At 45.8% G+C, this 18,180-nt stretch overlaps 1 protein-coding gene across 4 annotated transcripts in view; it reads left to right on the forward strand.

Moving 5' to 3' along the window:
• Positions 1–18,180, forward strand: part of DMXL1 (Dmx like 1) — a 444,894-nt gene that overhangs the window by 134,340 nt on the left and 292,374 nt on the right. For all 4 annotated transcript variants that reach the window (XM_063964182.1, XM_063964179.1, XM_063964181.1 and 1 more), the window contains exon 3: positions 3,865–3,942. In XM_063964182.1, the coding sequence (XP_063820252.1) occupies positions 3,865–3,942 (78 nt within the window). The remainder of the gene's footprint in view (positions 1–3,864; positions 3,943–18,180) is intronic.

The following is an 18,180-nucleotide window of genomic DNA, read 5'->3' on the forward strand; positions in this document are numbered from 1 at the left end:
CTCTACGGCTGGATTGCCGGTACCAAATTCGGTTAAGGCCCATTCCACTAGGAAGGTGGGCTCTTCTTGGGCGGCTGCCCGAGGCGTCTTGGCTTTACAACTTTGCAGAGCGGCGACGTGGTCGGGGTCAAACACTTACATTCTACAAGTTTGATACCCTGGCTGATGAGGACCTAGCGTTTGCTCAGTCGGTGCTGCAGAGTCATCCGCACTCTCCCGCCCAATTGGATGCTTTGGTATAAACCCCATGGTTCTTACGGAGTCCCCAGCATCCTCTAGGACGTAAGAGAAAATAAGATTTTAAACCTACCGGTAAATCTATTTCTCCTAGTCCGTAGAGGATGCTGGGCGCCCGTCCCAGTGCGGAAACTCTGCAAGACTTGTATATAGTTGTTGCTTACATAAGGGTTATGTTACAGTTGACATCGGTCTTGGACCGTTACTGTCGTTTGTTCATACTGTTAACTGGTTATGTATGTTCCAGGTTACATGGTATGATTGGTGTGGGCTGGTATGAATCTTGCCCTTGGATTACTAAATCCTGCCTTGTATTGTCCATCTCCTCTGGGCACAGTTCTCTAACTGAGGTCTGGAGGAGGGGCATAGAGGGAGGAGCCAGTGCACACCCATAGTCAAAGTTCTTTTTAGGTGCCCTATCTCCTGCGGAGCCCGTCTATACCCCATGGTCCTTACGGAGTCCCCAGCATCCTCTACGGACTAGGAGAAATAGATTTACCGGTAGGTTTAAAATCTTATTTTTTCTGCTGTTTAGAAAAAATTGCATTAAAAATTACATGTCTTTATGGCCTATATTTTCCTATTTAGAAACCTTTAAATACATGTATTCATTTGGGATGGGTGCCCCAACATTTTTGCTTTTTGAAATAAGTCGGGAGTAGCACAAATATGCATAGACACCCACTGAGACCAGCGTTAACTTAAAGTAGACTTCTAAAGTCACAGCCCGGGATTTTAACCTACATTGAGCGATTTTTGGCCACATCGTGGCTAATTGAATCAGCCCCCCAGTCTAGAGAGCACATCTGTTTTCTGGAAAATCAAAGTGAGACTACTGCGATACTACTCTGCATATATTCACACACAAACAAATTGTATACCCTAATAAGAAATCCTTTGTTCACTGTAAACCACTACCCCATATTCACGCTCACCTTGGATAAACATCTTTTTTATAAGTGATTAGTCCTTTTATTTGTCCTAGTTACACTTTTGGCTTGTTATAAGAGAGTAAAAAAACTACAGTTTTAGCTATAAAGGTGCGTACACACTGGGCATTTTTGCCCAGCGTGTATGCACAGCGATGTTCGTGGACTTCGCTGGCATGAAAATAACTCAGTGCGTACACACTGAGCTATTTTCCCAGTGCCAGCGATGTTCACCAGGTGGGTGAAGCACTTTCCACAGTAGGAGACTGTGGAAAGTACTTCACTCGGCTGTAGAAACAGTCCGGCGAACAGCGGCGGCTAGCGATGATGCTCATCGCTAGCCCATACACACAGGGCGAGTTTGAGCTCAAAGTAGCTCAAAATGCCAAAATTGAGTTACTTTGAGATCAATATCACCCAGTGTGTATGGGCCTTAAGTCTTCTTGATAGAGATAATGTTCAAATAGATTTCATTAACTTGTATTTTATTGCATTTTCTCTCTGGGGAATTTTAACACTGAAGAGGAGGGTATTCAATTGTCCCTTTGTCCAGTTCTCCGGTCTAAAGTGACTGGAAATTATGCAATTACATTTTTTGTTTATGTTTTTTGTTTAGTGTATTGATCGCACCCAGAAGGGCCAGGTATAGCTGCGTAAAACGGCTAGACCCTACTAAAGTTCTGGGTGAGAACTGAAAGTGCCGTTTGGGAGCCCTAACTGGTCCCTTTGTGCACATTTCTCATCATGAGTGCCGGGGCCTGCAAGAAGAAATGTCTTCCTGCGGCTTATTGGGACCATACAGAGTAGCAATTGTGACTGCAGAACAAAAACAATTGAATTCCCCTTAAGGGGCTTGGTATGCACCCATCTGTGGGCCCCCTGCCCCCTGAAAGATAAGGTGCATGAGCAGAGGATCACAACGTCTCTGGTGCTGTACTAGAGTCTTCTGCACATGCCCCATATTTCCAGCATCATCTTCAGTAATATTTTATCAATGGCTGTTAGGACGTGGAGATAAGTAAATGCAGTGGGTGCAGGGTGTGCGTTGTGTGACCCCCTTAAACCATCGGCCTGTGGACACGCCCATTATAGAAGCCACTGTTGTCACCATTAACAATTTGTGGCTCTACAGTAGTTGCTCCGTTCCCAGGATCCTGTGCATCACTGCCCACCTTAGATTCATAGAAGTTCACTGTTATTGAAGAGTAGTGAGCCTGTAAATTCAGGGCTCTGATGAGCACCATTAGATCTGTTTTGATTAGTTGTAATGATAAAAATTTCAAAAAGCTTTACATTTGCAAGTATGTTCTATCTCAAAATCTTTTTCTTAAAAGATTAAAGGCTTTTTGTAGGGCTTTGTTTAGTTTGAATGAGAAGCAATAAAAGCCTTCTAAAATGACAAATTTGTTTATATTCATCCATTATCTACGATTTATTTATTTATTTTACATCAATAAGCTCAGGGAAAAGTGACCTAATTAGAATCTGTCTGTGCAGAATTGTAGTGCAATAGTCTCTCTTTAATCAGATAAAATGAAATTCTGCTGCTGAAATTCAAAATTGGCATACAATCATCACAAAAATGATACTATATTTATATAGTGCCATATTTTATGGCTGAAGACACATACCTTGGTATGAATTTGCAGCAAGAAGTGTTCATTTTGCTGGCTATATACTGATTCTTACTCAGCTGGCAGTCTTTGGTGAACATCGGTCGCAATGTTGATCCCATGCTGCAACGCGATCACAGCGCTGGGATTACAGATGCAGTATTGAGGTGTTTAATACCGCTTACTGCACTTGCATTAGTATTGATTGCATTTGCAAAGCTGCGAGCAGTTTTACAAATGCGATCCATGCTGAATGAGGACCTGAGTTACTCCAGCAGCAGGCTTTTTTCCGGGGATTACGCTGAGCCCTATGTGAATGCTCAGCCACTCCGGTTTCTGTATTTGAGTTTAACTTAATTTTGACAATTGATCACGGACTGGTAGGTTAGATTAAAAAAAGGTAAGTGCCGATATGATATACCATTCTATACAGGCTTACTTTGACCCCCATTACTGAAAATAAGGCAGAGCAACCTGTTCTAGTGCTTTCAGGCAGCTCCATTACTTGGTGATATACAGGATGCCTGCACAGGAGGCAAGTCTGAATCCCTTACACAGGATTTTAGCAGTAAATTTCACAGATAATGCCATTTTGTGACCTGTACTATATGGAATCTTGTATTTAGTATTTGTATCCCTGTGCAGTTATGTTTGAAAGGTTAAAACAGCTCTTTGTATCATACGCAAGATTAAATTAAAAAATGGTATTAGTTAAATTTTGCTTTGCCAAGCTGATGTGTCACTTGGTTTAACAATTCACTTATAAATTTCCATTGCCTTAACATACTCAAATGTAACCGTTTCTCTGTTACTAAAAATCATTCAAACTTTAGATTTTATAGTAAGGAGAACCTGTGATGAGACCAATCCACCAGCTATTCCTGCCCTACTCCACACTCCCAGCTTTTATTGAATGCCTGGCTTTGGTAACACCTGTGAACTTACCATTCAACTTTGTATTAAATTGGCGACACTGGCACCACCTGAAAAAAAAAATACCCAAAAAGATATTATTTTGGGAGTTTTTCTTTTAAATGGATCCCGAAGCTGAAATGTGGCGTATTAACGGATATATCTGTCTCTAGATTGCAGCTTCATATGGCAATGTGATTTGCATCTTCGAGCCAGTCAGTCTGCTGAAACAAAAGAAGCCTCAGTCACAAGTAAGTACTGACTGGTGTTGCAGTGGTTTATAATGTATATGTGTATGTTTTTTGTATTATATATACATATGCAGCGGCCTTTGGAACAGATTGATAGAAAGTAGTACAAACAGGCAGCGGCACTCTGAGACTTGAAGGATATATATATATATATATATGTATATATATATATATATATATATAGGTTGAGTATCCCATATCCAAATATTCCGAAATACGAAATATTCCGAAATACGGACTTTTTTGAGTGAGAGTGAGATAGTGAAACCTTTGTTTTCTGATGGCTCAATGTACACAAACTTTGTTTAATACTCAAAGTTATTAAAATTGTTGTATTAAATGACCTTCAGGCTGTGTGTATAAGGTGTATATGAAACATAAATGAATTGTGTGAATGTACACACACTTTGTTTAATGCACAAAGTTATAAAAAATATTGGCTAAAATGACCTTCAGGCTGGGTGTATAAGGTGTATATGTAACATAAATGCATTCTGTGCTTAGATTTAGGTCCCATCACCATGATATCTCATTATGGTATGCAATTATTCCAAAATACGGAAAAATCCCATATCCAAAATACCTCTGGTCCCAAGCATTTTGGATAAGGGATACTGAACCTGTATATATGCCCCAGGAAAATGAGCCGCACTCACAGACTTGTAGATAAGATAAACACTCCGGCGTAAGACCAAAAGAGTCACATAGCCTGGATGTAGTTCCAACGTTTCATGTCTTTATGACATTTTTTCAAGGAAAAATCCTTGAAAAAATGTCATAAAGACATAAAACGTTGGAACTACATCCAGGCTATGTGACTCTTTTTGTCTTACGCCGGAGTGTTTATCTTATCTACAAGTCTGTGAGTGCGGCTCATTTTCCTGGGGCATATCAAATACACAGAGCGGGCACCACAGCAGGTGTTAGAGGGCCGGACAACCATCTGGGCTATATATATATATATATATATATATATATATATATATATATATATATATATATATATATATATATATATGTATATATGTACACAATGTTTTGTAAACTTTTTATCATTGCTATTTTTGTACACAATTTATTAATGGGTTTGTAATTGTATTTCTCTGACGTCCTAGTGGATGCTGGGGACTCCGTCAGGACCATGGGGAATAGCGGCTCCGCAGGAGACAGGGCACAAAATTTAAAAGTTTGACCACTAGGTGGTGTGTACTGGCTCCTCCCCCTATGACCCTCCTCCAAGCCTCAGTTAGGTTTTTGTGCCCGTCCGAGCAGGGTGCAATCTAGGTGGCTCTCATAAAGAGCTGCTTAGAGTAAAAGTTTTGATAGTTTTATTATTTTCAGTGAGTCCTGCTGGCAACAGGCTCACTGCAACGAGGGACCTAGGGGAGAAGAAGTGAACTCACCTGCGTGCAGGATGGATTTGCTTCTTAGGCTACTGGACACTAGCTCCAGAGGGACGATCACAGGTACAGCCTGGATGGGTCACCGGAGCCGCGCCGCCGACCCCCTTGCAGATGCCGAAGTAAGAAGAGGTCCAGAAACCGGCGGCTGAAGGCTTTTCAGTCTTCATGAGGTAGCGCACAGCACTGCAGCTGTGCGCCATTGCGCTCAGGCACACTTCACACCGGCGGTCACTGAGGGTGCAGGGCGCTGGGGGGGGCGCCCTGGGCAGCAATGTTAATACCTTTCTGGCTAAAAAGAATACATCACATATAGTCCATGAGGCTATATGGATGTATTTCACCCCTGGCAGGTCTCAGAAAAACCGGGAGAAGAGCCCGCCGGAATAGGGGGCGGGGCCTATCTCCTCAGCACACAGCACCATTTTCCTACACAGCTCCGCTGCTAGGAAGGCTCCCAGGCTCTCCCCTGCACTGCACTACAGAAACAGGGTAAAAAAACAGAGAGGGGGGGCATTTTTTGGCGATATTATATATATTTAAGCAGCTATAAGGAAACAACACTTATACCCCTTTCACACCGCAGCTTGTACCCGGTATTTTGCCGTTTTAACTGGCTTCCTAAACGGGTCAAGCTGCGATGTGAAAGGGTTCCCTTCAATTTACCGTTTTCAAAATACAGGTATTTTGAAACGGTAAAAAAGAAGGGTCCTACCCGTTTCAGTCCCATTTCACTGTGCAGTGTGAAAGGGTCTGAAACGGTATTTGCAGCCACAACCAGGAAACAGCTTGGAAAACACAGGAGACACATGTGAGAGTGGCTTTATAAACTTTTAGACTGCAAAGCCATTATAAAATGTCTAATTGGAGTGATGAAGAGGTGAGGGAGTTGCTTTAGGATCAGAGGGGATGAGGAAATCTGCTGCCAAATTACTGGGACAGTCAAGGATACCCCATACTTGCCTACTCTCCCGGAATGGCCGGGAGGCTCCCGAAAATCGGGTGTCCCTCCCGGCCCCACGGAAGAGCAGGCAAGTCTCCCGGAATCCGGGGTTCCCCTGCCCGTCCGCCCACTTTGTGTGTAAAGTGGGCGGTCCGGGCAGTTGATGACGCGATTCTTGCAGAATCGCGTCATCATAGCCACGCCCCCTGCAGTGTAATGCAGGAGATCGCGGCATTACAGAGCGGGGGGCGTGGCTTAAAGCGGGCGTCAGCGAGACCCCGCCCTTGCTCCGCCCCCGTCCCGACCTTGCTCCGCCTCCGTCCCGCCCTTGCTCCGCCTCCTCAGCACATCCAGCCCTCCCCTGCCCCCTTGCTGTGCTGACCTGGCTGCTCTCTCCCGCAGAGAGCAGCCAGAATGTCGGCAACCCTGGGATACCCTCATATATAAAAACATAGCAAAAATGCTTCAAGCTGCTGGGTTCCATCGTACGACTATCCAAATTATTAATAATGAATTCATTAATAATTATTAATAATGTGTGGGCCAGAAAAGTCCATTTATAATGACAACCACTGTTTTCTATGGGTGAAACGGGTTCAGTGTGAAAGGTACCAAAACGGTAATGAAATGGTAATTTACTGGTTACAACATGAGATGTGAAAGGGGTTTAACTGCTCAGACCCATTTTAAGAACCGTTTCAAATACCATTTCAAAAGCAGGTTTTGCGATGTGAAAGCAGCATTATATAAGGTTGTTCCTATATAATTATAGCGCTTTGGTGTGTGCTGGCAAACTCTCCCTCTGTCTCCCCAAAGGGCTAGTGGGGTCCTGTCTTCTATCAGAGCATTCCCTGTGTGTCTGCTGTGTGTCGGTACGTGTGTGTCGACATGTATGAGGACGATGTTGGTGTGGAGGCGGAGCAATTGCCGGTAATGGTGATGTCACCCCCTAGGGAGTCGACACCGGAATGGATGGCTTTGTTTATGGAATTACGTGATAATGTCAGCACGCTGCAAAAGTCGGTTGACGACATGAGACGACCGGCAAACCAGTTAGTACCTGTACAGGCGTCTCAAACACAGTCAGGGGCTGTAAAACGCCTTTTGCCTCAGTCGGTCGACACAGACCCAGACACGGACACCGAATCTAGTGTCGACGGTGAAGAAACGAACGTATTTTCCAGTAGGGCCACACGTTATATGATCACGGCAATGAAGGAGGCTTTGCATATCTCTGATACTGCAAGTACCACAAAAAGGGGTATTATGTGGGGTCTGAAAAAACTACCTGTAGTTTTTCCTGAATCAGAGGAATTGAATGACGTGTGTGATGAAGCGTGGGTTACCCCTGATAAAAAACTGCTAATTTCAAAGAAGTTATTGGCGTTATACCCTTTCCCGCCAGAGGTTAGGGCGCGCTGGGAAACACCCCCTAGGGTGGACAAGGCGCTCACACGTTTATCCAAACAAGTGGCGTTACCGTCTCCTGATACGGCCGCCCTCAAGGATCCAGCTGATAGGAGGCTGGAAAATACTCTAAAAAGTATATACACACATACTGGTGTTATACTGCGACCAGCAATCGCCTCAGCCTGGATGTGCAGTGCTGGGGTGGCTTGGTCGGATTCCCTGACTGAAAATATTGATACCCTGGATAGGGACAGTATTTTATTGACTATAGAGCAATTAAAGGATGCATTCCTTTATATGCGAGATGCACAGAGGGATATCTGCACTCTGGCATCAAGAGTAAGTGCGATGTCCATATCTGCCAGAAGAAGTCTATGGACACGACAGTGGTCAGGCGATGCGGATTCCAAACGGCATATGGAAGTATTGCCGTATAAAGGGGAGGAATTATTTGGGGTCGGTCTATCGGATTTGGTAGCCACGGCAACAGCCGGGAAGTCCACCTTTTTACCTCAAGTCCCCTCCCAGCAGAAAAAGACGCAGTCTTTTCAGCCGCAGTCCTTTCGTTCCTATAAGAACAAGCGAGCAAAAGGACATTCATATTTGCCCCGAGGCAAAGGAAAGGGTAAGAGACTGCAGCAAGCAGCCCCTTCCCAGGAGCAGAAGTCCTCCCCGGCTTCTGCAAAGGCCTCAGCATGACGCTGGGACCTTACAAGCGGACTCAGGGGCGGTGGGGGGTCGCCTCAAGAATTTCAGCGCACAGTGGGCTCACTCGCAGGTGGACCCCTGGATCCTGCAGGTAGTATCTCAGGGTTACAGGTTGGAATTCGAGAAGTCTCCCCCTCGCCGGTTCCTAAAATCTGCTTTGCCAACGTCTCCCTCAGACATGGCGACGGTATTGGAAGCCATTCACAAGCTGTATTCTCAGCAGGTGATAATCAAGGTACCCCTTCTACAACAGGGAAAGGGGTATTACTTCACGCTATTTGTGGTACCGAAGCCGGACGGCTCGGTAAGACCTATTCTAAATCTGAAATCTCTGAACCTGTACATACAAAGATTCAAGTTCAAGATGGAGTCACTCAGAGCAGTGATAGCGAATCTGGAAGAAGGGGATTTTATGGTGTCCTTGGACATCAAGGATGCTTACCTTCATGTCCCAATTTGCCCTTCACACCAAGGGTACCTCAGGTTCGTGGTACAAAACTGTCATTATCAGTTTCAGACGCTGCCGTTTGGATTGTCCACGGCACCCAGGGTCTTTACCAAGGTAATGGCCGAAATGATGATCCTTCTTCGAAGAGAAGGCGTATTAATTATCCCTTACTTGGACGATCTCCTGATAAGGGCAAGATCCAGAGAACAGCTGGAGGTCGGAGTAGCACTAACTCAAGTAGTGCTCCAACAGCACGGGTGGATTCTGAATTTTCCAAAATCCCAACTGATCCCGACGACACGTCTGCTGTTCCTAGGGATGATTCTGGACACTGTTCAGAAAAAGGTATTTCTTCCGGAGGAGAAAGCCAGGGAGTTATCCGAACTCGTCAGGAACCTCCTAAAACCAGGGACAGTGTCTGTGCATCAATGCACAAGAGTCCTGGGAAAAATGGTGGCTTCTTACGAAGCGATTCCATTCGGCAGATTCCATGCACGAATTTTTCAGTGGGATCTGCTAGACAAATGGTCCGGATCGCATCTGCAGATGCATCAGCGGATAAAATTGTCGACAAGGACAAGGGTCTCTCTGCTATGGTGGTTGCAGAGTGCTCATCTGTTAGAGGGCCGCAGATTCGGCATACAGAACTGGGTCCTAGTGACCACGGATGCCAGCCTGAGAGGCTGGGGAGCGGTCACACAAGGAAGAAACTTCCAGGGCGTGTGGTCAAGCCTGGAAACGTCTCTTCACATAAATATACTGGAACTAAGAGCAATCTACAATGCTCTAAGCCTGGCAAAACCTCTGCTTCAGGGTCAGACGGTGTTGATCCAGTCGGACAACATCACGGCAGTCGCCCACGTAAACAGACAGGGCGGCACAAGAAGCAGGAGGGCAATGGCAGAAGCTGCAAGGATTCTTCGCTGGGCGGAAAATCATGTGATAGCACTGTCAGCAGTGTTCACCACATGATTGTAGTCCATTGGGAAAGACCAATGGTGGACATGATGGCGTCCCGCCTCAACAAAAAACTGGACAGGTATTGCGCCAGGTCAAGAGACCCTCAGGCAATAGCTGTGGACGCTCTGGTAACACCATGGGTGTACCAGTCAGTGTATGTGTTCCCTCCTCTGCCTCTCATACCCAAGGTACTGAGAATTATACGGCAAAGGGGAGTAAGAACGATACTAGTGGCTCCGGACTGGCCAAGAAGGACTTGGTACCCGGAACTTCAGGAGATGCTCACGGAAGATCCGTGGCCTCTACCTCTAAGAAGGGATCTGCTTCAGCAGAGACCGTGTCTATTCCAAGACTTACCGCAGCTGCGTTTGACGGCATGGCGGTTGAACGCCGGATCCTAAGGGAAAAAGGCATTCCGGAAGAGGTCATCCCTACCCTGGTCAAAGCCAGGAAGGAGATGACTGCACAACATTATCACCGCATTTGGAGAAAATATGTTGCATGGTGTGAGGCCAGGAAGGCCCCGACAGAGGAATTTCAACTGGGTCGATTCCTACATTTCCTGCAAACAGGATTATCTATGGGCCTCAAATTAGGGTCCATTAAGGTTCAAATTTCGGCCCTGTCGATTTTCTTCCAGAAAGAATTGGCTTCAGTTCCTGAAGTCCAGACTTTTGTAAAAGGAGTACTACATATACAGCCCCCGGTTGTGCCCCCAGTGGCACCGTGGGATCTCAATGTAGTTTTGGATTTTCTCAAATCCCATTGGTTTGAGCCACTCAAATCGGTAGATTTGAAATATCTTACATGGAAAGTAACCATGCTACTGGCCCTGGCTTCAGCCAGGAGAGTGTCGGAATTGGCGGCTTTATCGTATAAAAGCCCATATCTGATTTTCCATTCGGACAGGGCAGAATTGAGGACACGTCCTCATTTTCTGCCTAAGGTGGTATCAGCGTTTCACCTGAACCAGCCTATTGTGGTGCCTGCGGCTACTAGCGATTTGGAGGATTCCAAGTTGCTGGACGTTGTCAGAGCATTGAAAATATATATTTCAAGGACGGCTGGAGTCAGAAAATCTGACTCGCTGTTTATACTGTATGCACCCAACAAGCTGGGTGCTCCTGCTTCTAAGCAGACGATTGCTCGTTGGATTTGTAGCACAATTCAACTGGCACATTCTGTGGCAGGCCTGCCACAGCCTAAATCTGTCAATGCCCACTCCACAAGGAAGGTGGGCTCATCTTGGGCGGTTGCCCGAGGGGTCTCGGCATTACAACTCTGCCGAGCAGCTACGTGGTCAGGGGAGAACACGTTTGTAAAATTCTACAAATTTGATACCCTGGCTAAGGAGGACCTGGAGTTCTCTCATTCGGTGCTGCAGAGTCATCCGCACTCTCCCGCCCGTTTGGGAGCTTTGGTATAATCCCCATGGTCCTGACGGAGTCCCCAGCATCCACTAGGACGTCAGAGAAAATAAGAATTTACTCACCGGTAATTCTATTTCTCGTAGTCCGTAGTGGATGCTGGGCGCCCATCCCAAGTGCGGATTGTCTGCAATACTTGTACATAGTTATTGTTACAAAAAAAAATCGGGTTGTTTATTGTTGCGAGCCATCTTTTCAGAGGCTCCTACGTTATCATACTGTTAACTGGGTTCAGATCACAAGTTGTACGGTGTGATTGGTGTGGCTGGTATGAGTCTTACCCGGGATTCAAAATCCTTCCTTATTGTGTACGCTCGTCCGGGCACAGTATCCTAACTGAGGCTTGGAGGAAGGTCATAGGGGGAGGAGCCAGTACACACCACCTAGTGGTCAAACTTTTAAATTTTGTGCCCTGTCTCCTGCGGAGCCGCTATTCCCCATGGTCCTGACGGAGTCCCCAGCATCCACTACGGACTACGAGAAATAGAATTACCGGTGAGTAAATTCTTATTATTTCCTGCTGTTATAAAGATCACTGTTTTCTTTGTAAACAAATGTTTTCTACTACTTGATATAAATACGACGAGTGTGAGGGATGCACCAGCTTCTATAATAGATTATTTTTGGTCTGTAAACTGCTCTTTTTAGCTGTGTAACAAATATTAACCTATCGTAGTAATAGGAACTTGGGGAAGGGCACCTGTGGCACAGAGAATGCTGGCCAATGGCAACCATTGCTTTCTGTAGTTACTGCTACTTAGCTGGTAGTGTATCTTCCCTATATATTGTTTTTCTATTTTATTTCAAAGATGTCTGACGGGTTTGGTATAGAAGATCTACATTCAGTAGGTCTATAGTCATGAGGTCAACAGGCACTAAGTTGACAGGGTCAAAACCTTCGACATGACAATGGTCAACACACTTTTTTTGCATTTTTGGTGACCATGATTTGTAGAAATGCTTTGCTCGCCTCGCTTCACTCACGGTGTTTCTCTTCGCTCACCGCAAGGTTACTAAAGGTTATGATTTGTGACATGGATAGTCAAGGAAGGAAAATTTCCCAAAATTCGTAAAAAGAAACCAAAAAACGTGTTGACCAAATGTGTGTTAACCATATGAACCAAATGCCTGTCAACCATATCTGGTCGACCTAATGAAAGTCGACCCATAGTCCGGATCCTGTGCCCGACTGGATTAATAACTGGTGATAGGAGGCCACTGTAGTACAGTATGCTGGAGGTGAAAACTGCTTTTCTAGCATTATTACATGGTTGTTATGAACTGAGTACCTGGATCTCAAGATACTGTAGTATGCGGCAACCGGGGAGTTCCAGTACTCACGGGTTAAGCTGCAGCAAGAATGGATGACCGCAGCCACTCGTGCTCTACTCTTGACTCCGTTGCCTGCAGAGCTAGTCTTCTTTAGCAGCCGCGTTTGAATGGGCGAATTAGGTCCGCCCAGACTCCGATGCCCCCAGGTCTTACGAGGTAACAAGGCACCAACCGAGACTGCGAGTAAGGGGAAAGCTAACTAAAACCTGCAACACTAAATACATGAGTGGTAACGAAATCAAGAAATAAATATAGTGAGAGCAACAATACTCAGGGATTTTATAAATAGAAATGCAAGCAAAGAAATGTTAGTGTGGATAGTCCACAAAAACCTGAACACAAGGCTGGCTGGATCTGGTCAGGTAATCAGGCAAGGTCTCCGGGTCACAGGCTCGACACAGGCTGACAGGATCTCCTACAAACTGACAGGTTCACACGGAAGCAGGAACTGTCACCAGCGTTTTGGGAGTGACCAGGAAGGGAATATAAATGGAGCTGCACCAATCACCGCAGAAACCCCTATGTACCAAATACCATGCAGCTGCCCTGCTGCACGTCCCTGTACAACAGCTGGGTACTTAGTTACCCAGCAACGGGGAACGCCGTCTGCTTCCGACGTCCCCGTTGCCAGGGATCCGGCGTCTCTCAGCTCCCGGCATCTGCCTGTTGCTAGGAGCCGAGCGGGGGTCAGCGGGAGGCGCTGCGTCCCGGCTCCTAGGCGAAGGCCGGGACGCGCGCCTCCCAGCGCTAGCAATGGTACATTGTACTGGAAAGGCACATTCTCAGATCGCATCACAGCTAGTGATTAGTGATCAATGTTGCACTTGTTACGTGAAAGGACCAAATGTGCAGTATGAAAACTCATTTCACACCATTACACTTCCATTTACATTCTTGATCATGACATGATGTATCTATGGACACCCCGTCAGTGTACTCTGTTCTTGCACCCAACCCTAATCCCTTTCTCAGGACTCGTGTTTGAATCTGCTTTGACTTTTCTTTGGTTTCAATTTTGATATTTTAAATGTTGATTTTGTGTTATTAGTTAATATGCTTTTAGTCGTCTTGTCCACCTGGGTTGTAAAATGTGAAAATTGTTTATTGACCTGTTGTCATTATGTGTGTTTTCATTGTTCATTCTCTTGTATTTTGTACTTGTTTTAAAGCGCACACTCTGGGTTTCATCAGAACACTGTGTTTCCAATCACGTGTTTTTGTTGTTTCTTAGTCCTTTTCGACTGTACCCTATTGTTTCCCTGGTTGGGAGGTAATTGTGTTTGGATTGTCTGCTGACATACCACATCTGTGACTAGCGACAATGTGTTGTGTGTTCTTAACCTGTTTCTTGAATACTGTTTTACTTGTCTGTTATCGGACTGTGGTCTGTTTGTCACTCTGTATAAGAAGTTTCTTTAATTTGGCTTCTTTCTTCAGCTGTGGATTTATTAGCAAACGTCTGTTTGCTGCATATTTGTTTGGAGATCGTTTCTTGTTGCACCTATTGATGCTGTTGTGCTTGTGATTCACAAAAACAATATACTCAGTCTCTTCAGTATTTCACCTTTGCTTTTCCTACTTTATATGGCTTTGTTTGAACATACTGGTGCTGGCTATTTTGAGAGTGTGCACTGGTATGGGAAAGCTTATGTTGGGCAGTGCTTTACTTGCAGGTGTGAAAAAGAGGCACTTGTGGAGCACAAGCCAGGTTCGTGGTATGTTGTATGGAGACAACATAAATCAATATTGGTTGTACTCAAGAAAACCCCAAATATTGCTATTCAATAATGTTTGATTCAGAGTATACAGGATAACCTTTTATCCCAATCCTATTCATACAGTGTATAACAGTCTTTAAGGAAAATTGTTTAAGAGAAATTATTTTTACTGTATGTAGATTTCTTGCCATTTGTGTAGTCACAGGTCCTGACGAGTATAGGTGTATTCCTTTTTCATCCACTAGGGGTCACTGGAGTACTCTTGGGGATATGGACGGTTCCGCAGGAACAAGGCACTGAATAAATTAAAATTTGGAACTACTCCTCCCCTCCATATCCCAGAGTACCTCAGTGTTTTTTCGGTGCTCACAGTAGCAAGGCTTGTGTGGCGCTGATCCACACTTATTGGATTTTTTTTTCTTTTTTTTCTTTTTTCGACTGTTCCACATCCCTTCCCCCCTTCCAATAGGCGTAGGTCCGGGATAGTGGAAGCTGCTACAAGCAGCTGTGGCGTTTCGGGCCTCTCTGAAAGAGCTCCCTCACAACCACTTGCAGGACTACCTGCAGGAAAGGCTGGACGGAGCTTACAGAAGAAGCCCCGTCATAGCCCTCACCACAGGGTCCAGGTATGTTGGGACGGGGTGGTCAGCTTACGCTGCTGCCCCGCTGTGTGGGGACACTGTGTGTGTGCGAGCCGCCCGCCGCTGCTTCCAGCGCCCGCCGCCGCTACCTGATTACCGCTGCCTCCTGCCACTCACTGAGCCGCGCCGGCCACGTCCTTCATGCATAGGCCGCTCCACGGCTCTATGCAGCGTGCTCCCCGGCTCCCGCTGCCGCTTCCCGGCTCCCTCTTCAGCATATGTAAGCCCGGCTCCGTGTAATAGAGAGTGGTACACGGAGCACGGGGGAGGGGGGGGGGGGAGCACACAGCAAGAGGAGAAGTGTGTCTTAGCAGCAGCTGTGCTGCATATGTTATTAGAATAGGCTATTAAGCCCTTTGTTAACATGTTTCACTTATAGGTGCAGATGGGAGTGTAGGTCTTACACTAAAGGTTTAAATACAGCATATGTATGTTTTTATTTAAATCTGCTTGGATAAGTTATAAGTCTGCACTTTGTGTTATACTGTAAGCATGAGGAACATATTTAACCATGCTTCCTGTTTTTCCTGTTGTGTTTCCAGAATTTCCTGTACTACATCTCTACTCCATTGAAGGCGTAGGGTTGTAGGGGGATTTTGGGATCAGATTTCATATTGCTGGCGTGCACTGCACTTGGCCAAATATATATTTATAGAGATACCTTAGTGCTATTTACTGAGTCGCGCAAGTTGTCTGTCTTTGTATTTTGTATTGTCTGTCGGCATAATGAGTAAGACACCAGCAAAAACTAAAAAGCAGTTTCACTGCAAGGTCTGTAACAGTGTGTTACCGGATGGATCTACCACATGTACAGTATGTTTGGTGAATTCTGCTACAAATACAATTTCCGCTCCGGGTTCAAAGCCAATATCAACCCCGGACCCTCCATGGGCTATGCTAGCAGATGTCCTGGCTGGATTGCAATCAGAATTAGTCGCCACTCGGCAAGAGCGGGAGGCGGTAAGATCGGAGTCTAGGGTGAGACCACTAGAACTACCGGAGGGGTCTCAGCCTTACCAAAAATCCAAATCCTCTTTAGGTAGAAGGGATAAGTTTCATTTGTCTTATAATTTACCGGTTTCTGCTATGTTGCTTTCTGATGATTCTATGCCAGACCTCACTGCGCAAGGTGAGGGTGAGGAGGGCGAAGTAGACCAGCAGTCAGATGCTGACGATTTTGACAGCCCGGGCATTGATAATCTCATCACAGCGGTGCGTCAGTCTCTGAAATTTACAGAAACTGAGGAGCCTCTGACAAATGATGAGGTCGTCTTTACTAAACGGCAGAGAACTCCAATGTGTTTTCCTGTTTCGGAATCTCTTAATAAGATGTTACTAGAAACACTAAAGAATCCGGATAAACGGTTTGCTATACCTCACGGATTTAAGTCTAGTTACCCGTTTCCAGAGTCTGTAACCGCTACATGGGAGAATCCGCCATTGGTGGATTCGTCTGTGTCTAAACTTACAAAGAAATTAACCGTACCAGTACCAACTGCTACTACGCTTAAGGACCCTTCGGACCGTAAAATATAAGCTATGCTAAAGTCCATGTATATAGCAGCAGGGGTGTTGCTTGGACCTGGGTTGGTTGGCATTTGGGTAACTAAGGCGCTAATGGTATGAATAACAGAACTCAAGTCTGCCTTAAGTGATGATCACCTTATACTTCTCACTGATCAAATCTGGGAAGCTGCTGACTATCTATGTACAGCTTCTACTGACGTCTGTCAGCTCACTTCTCGCCTTTCATCATCGCTAGTTACAGCACGACGAGCGCTCTGGCTGCGTTCTTGGCAAGCGGAGGTCAAAAGAGGTATAGAAGCGTTAGCTTACGGTGGCGAGATGTTGTTTGGTCCTGAATTGGACAAATGGATTTCTGAGGCCACGGGAGGAAAGTCTGTTTTCTTACCATTGCCTCCAACAGTACCTAGAAGGAGGTATTCTGGCCCTCCGTTCAAATCCTTTAGACCCCAGTCCTTTCGCAGGCGTGGCAGAGGAACGGCCACACCTGGTAGACGAGGTTGGGGACGTGGTTTCCAACAAACTAACACCATTCGTCAGGACTCTAAGGTCACCGGCAAGCCAGTGGCATGACGGGCTCCCAGCCCTTCTCGGATCAACAATTGTGGGAGCACGCCTACAGGCGTTCCAGTTGGTGTGGCTACAGATGTCCACAGATGGGTGGATCCGCAATTTAGTCTTAAAAGGTTACAAAATAGAGTTCGACTGTCTCCCGCCAATGCGGTTTTTCAAGACAGGACTGCCTGTGTCGGACGACCGGAAGGCGGTTCTGCAGATTGCCATTCAGTCTCTGCTGGATGCAGCAGTTTTGATTCCGGTCCCTGTACACCAACAGGGTCAGGGTTATTATTCCAGTCTGTTTGTGGTACCAAAGCCGGATGGCTCGGTCAGGCCAATATTGAACTTAAAGGGTCTCAATCAGTACGTCACTTATTACAGATTCAAGATGGAATCTCTGCGGTCAGTAATTGCAGGCCTAGAGCCACAGGAATTCATGATTGCACTGGATCTCAACGATGCGTACTTACACATTCCGATTTGGCCACCTCATCAGAGGTTCTTGCGGTTTGCAATACGGCAGAACCATTACCAGTTTCAGGCTTTACCGTTTGGCCTCTCGTCAGCGCCTCGGGTATTCACCAAGGTGATGTCTGTGATGATAGCTCATCTCAGATCCCTGGGAGTGATAATAGTTCCGTACTTAGATGATTTGCTCATCAAAGCTCCGTCTCAACAAATCCTCCTCCAACAGGCGTTGCTAACATACAATGTACTGGTTCACCACGGTTGGATTGTCAATTTCAAGAAATCACATCTAATTCCGTCTCAACGACTTCAATTCTTAGGTATGATTCTCGATACGGTAAATCAACCTACCAGAACAGAAAGTACAGGTCATTCGTCATCTGGTACAATTAGTGCTCAAGCCACGCACAGTCTCTGTTCATTTGTGCATTCGCCTCTTAGGCACAATGGTGGCGGCTTTCGAAGCTCTTCAGTTCGGAAGACTTCACTCACGTCCTTTTCAACTGGATGTGCTTGCACAGTGGTCGGGCTCGCATCTGCAGATTCACCGCAGGGTGAGGTTGTCTCCTCGGGCCAGAGTGTCTCTACTCTGGTGGCTCAAAGTACAGAATCTAACTGCAGGAAAACGGTTCGGCGCCTGGAATTGGATCATTCTCACGGCGGACGCGACTCTCAGAGGTTGGGGAGCTGTAGTTCAAAAT

Source organism: Pseudophryne corroboree, chromosome 1, assembly GCF_028390025.1.
Source record: "Pseudophryne corroboree isolate aPseCor3 chromosome 1, aPseCor3.hap2, whole genome shotgun sequence".
In the NCBI taxonomy this organism is placed as follows: Eukaryota; Metazoa; Chordata; class Amphibia; order Anura; family Myobatrachidae; genus Pseudophryne; species Pseudophryne corroboree.